General features: G+C 39.4%; 1 protein-coding gene across 1 annotated transcript; it reads left to right on the forward strand.

Annotated features, from left to right (window-relative positions):
• Positions 1-6,250: 6,250 nt before the first annotated feature.
• On the forward strand, positions 6,251-6,581 carry LOC108378710 (putative uncharacterized protein FLJ37770; the record flags this gene model as incomplete). Its single annotated transcript, XM_017635013.1, has 1 exon — positions 6,251-6,581. A coding segment is annotated over exon 1 (331 nt), but the record flags the coding sequence as incomplete, so codon positions are not given.
• Positions 6,582-6,601: the final 20 nt, after the last annotated feature.

The raw sequence follows: 6,601 nt of genomic DNA on the forward strand, positions 1-6,601 counted from the left end.
CTTACCACCTATAATAAAGAGATTCGCGAGGCCAAGATAAACAGCTTTAAAATGTTGAATGTTGTGAATGAAGGCATCACCTCCACTCCGGGGGCTGCCAGATTGCACAGAGAAATAGCTATAGGCACAGGTGAATACCACTTGGCGATAAAACTAACTTCTGACCACCCACTTCCCAGGAGCATCGACTCCGGTAGCAGAGGATAGCGGCGAATATTATAAGCCCGCTGCGGAGGACTGGAAGACGGCAAAATCCCTGTTCACTTGGTCGGCCGTATGATGGGCCATAGATTCGTTTGAACCCTATAAGGCCCCAGGGGTGGACAGCCTATGACCGATTTTACTCTGGAAAGAACTGGGTCTGCTTACCCCGATCCTAATCAAGATCATGCAGGAAAGTCTGGCACTGGCTTATCTCCCACAGCCGTGGAGGAGGGCCTGTGTCAAATTCATTCCTAAGATAGGTAAAAAAGACTACTCGCTGGCGAAATCTTTTCGCCAGATTAGCCTAACATCGTTCCTTTTCAAGGCGATGAAGAAGATTATAGACATCCACATAAGGACCACCACCCTTACGTCATTGCCGTTGCACCATGGGCAACATGCCTATCGCGCAGGTAGATAGAAGCACTGTTCCAACTGTCAACTACCATACGGAATGCTAGCACTCTGTGCATTTTTAGACATTGAAGGAGCCTTTAATAACACCTCACATGAGGCAGTAGATCGAGCTCTAGAGAGAAAGAACATAGCCATCCCGATTCGAAGTTGGATCGATACAATGCTGCGAAAAAGACTGGCAGAGACCGTAGCTGACAATAATATCATAGAGTTGATGACAGTAAAAGGCTACCCGCAGGGTGGCGTCCTGTCTCCTCTTTCTTCTTCTTCTTTTTTGGCGCTGTAACCGCCTAAGCGATTTTGGCCGAGTTCAGCAAAGCACGCCAAGTAAACGAAAGCAGTGACGTGGGTGCCAAGGCGCGAATATGCTGACTGTTTGTTTGAGGACAGAAGATACTTCGTTTTGTCCTCGTTTACCACCAGACCCGTTCGCTTTGCTTCCCTATCCAACTTGGAAAAGGCAGAAAAGACTTCGCGGTTTTTGTTACCGATGATGTCGATGTCATCGGCATAAGCCAGCAATTACACGCTCTTGTAGTAAATTGTTCCTGAGCGGTTCAGTTCTGCAGCTCTTATTATCTTCTTCAATATCAGATTAAAGAAGTCACATGAAAGGGAGTCGCCCTGTCTGAAACCCCGTTTTGTGGTTAACGGCTCGGAGAGGTCNGCGTGCCTCTGACCATATTCTGCACAAGAGTTGATTTATGCACCTTATCAACTCCTCGCCGCCGTACTTGAATAGCTCAGCTGGCAGGCTATCAGCTCCAGCCGCTTTGTTGTTTTTCAGTCGCTTTATTGCTATACGTACCTCGTCATAGTCAGGCGGTGGAACGTCGACTCCGTCATCATCGACTGCGGGCTCGGGTTCTTCTTCTCCACAACTTTCCTTGCTGCTACCATTTAGTAGGGCGGAAAAGTGTTGCCTCCATAATTTAAGTACGCTCTGGTCATCGGTCACTAGGTCGCCATTGTTGTTCTTACAGGCGTTCGCCGCGGTCTTGAAACCTTCCGTAAGTCGCCTAACCCTCTGGTAGAATTTTCGGGCGTTCTTCCTGTCGGCCAGCATCTCAAGCTCTTCGCACTCACGTATTTCGGCCTCTCTCTTCTTATTGCGGCAAATACGTCTCGCTTCCTTCTTCAGTTCCCTATAACGGTCCCACATGGCTCGCGTTGCGCCCGATCGCAGCGTGGCCCTGTAGGCGGCATCTTTTTTCTCTGCGGCTTCTTGACATTCCTCATCGTACCAGTTGTTCTTTCGGGCTCGCTGAAATCCAACTACTTCTTCGGCGGCGGTACTTAATGATCGGGAAATGTGGTTCTACTGCTCGCGTGTGTCGGATTGTTGAAGAGTGCTCTCAGAGAGCAGGTGTGTGAGTCGAGTGGCGAATAAATTGGCCGTCTGTTGTGATTGCAGCTTTTCGACGTTAAGCTTTCCTTGCATTGTTGGGCGCACATTTTTTTCTGCACAGAGGCGGGGGGGTATCTTGGCTACAGAAAGATAGTGGTCCGAGTCGATGTTTGGCCCTCGGAGTGTACGTACGTCTAAAACGCTTGAAGCATGCCTTCCGTCTATCACAACATGATCGATTTGGTTTCTCGTTTTTCGATCTGGATACAGCCATGTAGCTTGGTGGATGTTCTTATGCTGGAACCTAATGCTACATATTGCCATGTTTTGGGCCCCGGCTAAGTCGATCAGCCTCAGTCCGTTATCGGACGTTTCGTCGTGGAGGCTGAATTTTCCGACAGTGGCGCCAAAGATCCCTTCCTTGCCTACCTTGGCATTAAAATCGCCAAGAACGATTTTGACATCGTGTCGAGGGCAGCGTTCATATCCTTGGACGCGTCATCCTTCTCTTCCGCCTCTTGAAGTACCACCACCTTGGCAACACTGATTCTACATTCTAAATAACATAAGACACGAATGCACAAAAAGCTAAGAGAATTTTTGTGGAACAGGAAAAGGTATGAGGTGCTGTTTGCATGAATTATTGTGGCTTGTGATAGTTTTGACTGATAAACTCGTTTCATACGTAGACAGGTTCTAAAATTAGTTTTTGTTTCGCACAGTGGTTCGGCTCCATACATTTTTTGGAAAAAAAAGAGTGGTCCTAGGTCATTGAAATTTTTCACACAGGTTATATGTGAGCTAGTTCCATAAATAGTTGAAATCGCTCAACCCCTTAGGGTACCTCCCTTAGACCTATAAACAAAAATTTAGATACAAATTTTAATTTCAGCCCAAAAAAGGAAGATATCTTCACGAAACTTGGCGCATAAGTTACCCTCATGAAGGGCATTGACGGTAACAAAAATAGTTGAAATCAGCCTTTTCCTAGGGGTACCTCCCTTGGACCTATAGTAAAAATTTTTAAATACAAATTTTTATTTCAAGTAAAAAAAAAATAATATATTTTCGCGAAACTTGTCAAATAAGTTACTCTCATGAAAGGTATACACAAACCCAAAAAAGGGCGTGGCTGTTTGCCAATCACTTCTCATACACCTTTCACACACAAATAAAGATATATTTTTGTTATTAAAATGGAGCCATTGTCAAAATTTGATTTTCCTGATATTTATATTTACAATAAAATCGAAAATATAACTATATATGGAAAGAAAAAATATAACACAAATTTTTAATTAGTTAGCATATCTTGACAACAGGATCCAATTCCATAGACTTTTAGTTGGGTTGACGTCTTATGGACGTTATATAAGCATCAGAACTTGCCAGCAATCGATTAATAAGATCTGTATTTGTAGAAATTCTATCAGTTTTCCTAGAAAACATAAGCCTATACTTTCTGTAATCCTTATTCCGTGCTTCTTCAGCTTCCTCTGAAAGCATTCCAATAGGTAGTATTGCAGCATCAATTATTTGTTTTCCATGCAAAAGAATTTTGTAAACAGTGACGGGCGTATAATAGAACTAAAAATATATATACCGCTATAGCAGCAGCCTTGTATCGTTTAGCACGCTCACCGCAATCACTAAACTCCTTACTCTTTCTTCCTCTCCTCCCACAAGTAGATTGGCTGCTACATGGAAAATCTACCACAAATATGTCTAAAAATGGAAAACTCTGTTAGATTTGATCAGTGTGTTGTGGCATTTCAAAACATACTTTTAAGCCAAAGTTTGTATTAAAAAAAAACCGAAATATCTCTCTTCGAATCATCCCATCGCTTTTGAAATTTACCCACAAATCGCTTCGATATATTTCGTTTCACTACGGCAATATCATGAGGTGTTAGCTCCTCGGTATATAGCTCGATAAACTGCGTTAACGAATTTACATTTCGATCACAGTTTATAAATTCATCACTTAATTCTTTATAAGAAACTGAAAATACACTCGTTGTTTAACCCTAGAACACTAACAGTGTTGCCATTTTAGCCGTTTTCCGGCTAGATTTAGCCGGTTGCGATAGCAAACAGCCGTAGAAATTTCGATTTAGCCGGCAGCCGATTTGTTAGCCGTTTTGCAGAAAAAAATTTGCCGTTTTTAGCCGATTTTGCTATTTGCCTTGTTTTCTTTTAAATATGTATATATGTTTCCATTTTTGACTAAGCGACCCAAAATCTGTTAGAAATGGCTACTAGCCTTGTCGTGGAAAAAAATTTCATATCAGGCAGGGTTGTATGAAATTGGGCCGATTTCGCTTATTTTTATTTTAAACGAAGAAGGGATTTTCTTCATAAAATGTTTGTTATAAATGTCTTAATTTTAAGTGTGAAGTTTTATTCGCAAACTTAGGAAATAAGAAATTGTTTCACTGTTAAGACACTTAAGATGCGTTTGTGTTTGGATTTAGTGCCAACAAACAGAATAAATATTACATGTAGATAATGTCTTCCCAGATAGCGCATATTCAATTCTGCCTAAATTACAAAACATCATTTTTGCCCACTCCCAAAGGTTTAAGGTAAGGGAAAAATTGATATTTTCAAGCACTATGTGCACATTTGTATTTTTTTTAAAAAACTTTTTTGCTGAGAACTTATTTGAATTCCGAAAACCGAATGCCAACTTGAATTAAAGGAGCCAACACTGAAGTGAGTCAAAACGAAAATAAAAGAGCACAAATTTCTATGTAAAGCAAAACTCTGTGGGAATCCTACGAGACATCTGCCGGTCGTCTAAATGGGAGATCTGCAGTCTTTTGGCATCATATTTTACATCAGAATTGAAGGGATTTCTGAAAAATCTGACCAGTTCTTTTGTGAAACTGTGATTTTGCGTCCCTTGTCAACATATGGCATCGGTTGATGTTAACTTAAAGTCGTTGTTTTACTGCCTTAAAATTGAAGGGAACTTTTTACAGCGTTTTTTATATGTATTGGTTTCTATTTGAGTGTATTGAGAATCGGTCAGTCTGAAAAGGCCTTGTAGGGAAGACAATAGGTTTGTTCGTCGAAAATCCAGCGAGAATTATCACTCAAAATATCAGGTAGTAAGAAAAAATGCTCCCAAATTCTCTCTCATGTAGAGAAACTTGCAATTTTCTGTACGAACGCAAATTTGCAAGTTTTTCTGCCAGCTAGTGTCCACGGTTGCATTTCAAACAAAAGAAATTTGTATAGAATTTTTAAAATTCTTTCAGAGGCGCAAAAAACAGGATCTACGTGTATATATCTTGTCAGTCCGACTTTCCTCAACCTACGTTTCAATTTCTTTGTCGGGTTTACTATATCGCCTCTGGTTGAGATTGCATTCCGATTAAGAATACAGTTTTTTTCTGCCGAGTACCTTTCAAATCATTGGATTAACTAAATTAATTAAGTAAACAAGTATTAACTTACGTTTTTCATTTTAAAATCGCTCCAATTTGTAAATTTTTAAATTTAACGAACTTGTTTATTCAAATTATCGTCGACAAAAAATCCAACCATGTGCCACAATCATATGTTTTTCCTAATTGCAAATTCTTGCTGGCAAAATTTTTTCCTTTCTTTTTACTCGTGATTTATTTAAATAAAACATGTGAAATTTAGTTGAAACATTTTAGCCGTTTTTAGCCGGTTTTATTTGCCAATTTAGCCGGTTCGTCCAAAAAGTTCTGGCAACACTGAACACTAACGTTCGCCTGAGTTTAATACTCAAGTCAGGAAAGTTATAAAACAAAATATTTTTGTATTTTTCTGAGCAAGAGCTCTTTATTTGAATTCGTATAATCTCGAACTCCTTACATGTTTATGCTTACATCTATTTATACCATTTCTACTACTGATGATAAATGGTGTTTGTTATTGGTTTAGTGATTAAATTTGTTATTGAAGGTTGTTTACAATGTTATCATATTCTTTTGTTACTTATGAGACAAACATGTTTATTTGTACATTATAGTTTATGTATATATGTAATGTATGTGACCAGGCATGTTAGCTATGTATGTAGTGTATGTATGTATGTAATATATGCAGTATATGTATNTTGTAGTGCACGAGGGTGGATTGAAAAGTCGTTAGAATTGCGACATCTATCGGTCATTAATTTACTTAATTATTGTGAATGTTAAAAGTGAACTGTCAAAAGCGAGCTGTCAAAATTTCATAACATATGGTCAAACGGTACTTTTTTGAGAATTATTTTTGCAAAACACTATTGTATTTTTATTAAAAATGGAAAAAAGTGAACTTCGTGCTGTTATAAAGTACTTTCATTTGAAAGGTTTAAACCAGAAACAAATTATTGAGGAGTTGCAGACAGTATTAGGGGAACATGCACCCTCAAATGCAACAGTTTACAATTGGGTAAACGAGTTTAAACGTGGTCGGATAAGCACCAAAGATGAGCCACGCTCTGGGAGGCCAAAAGAGGTTACGACTCCAGAAACGGTAGAAAAAGTGTACAAAATTGTCACACAAGATCGAAGAATTAAATTGAGAGATATTGCTGACATTGTGAACATTAGTTATGAACATATGAATAACATAATACATGATGAATTAGGTATGAAAAAGCTTTCAGCA

The sequence above is a fragment of the Rhagoletis zephyria genome, unplaced genomic scaffold, assembly GCF_001687245.7.
Source record: "Rhagoletis zephyria isolate East Lansing unplaced genomic scaffold, Rhagoletis_zephyria_1.1 Rzeph_scaffold_14732, whole genome shotgun sequence".
In the NCBI taxonomy this organism is placed as follows: Eukaryota; Metazoa; Arthropoda; class Insecta; order Diptera; family Tephritidae; genus Rhagoletis; species Rhagoletis zephyria.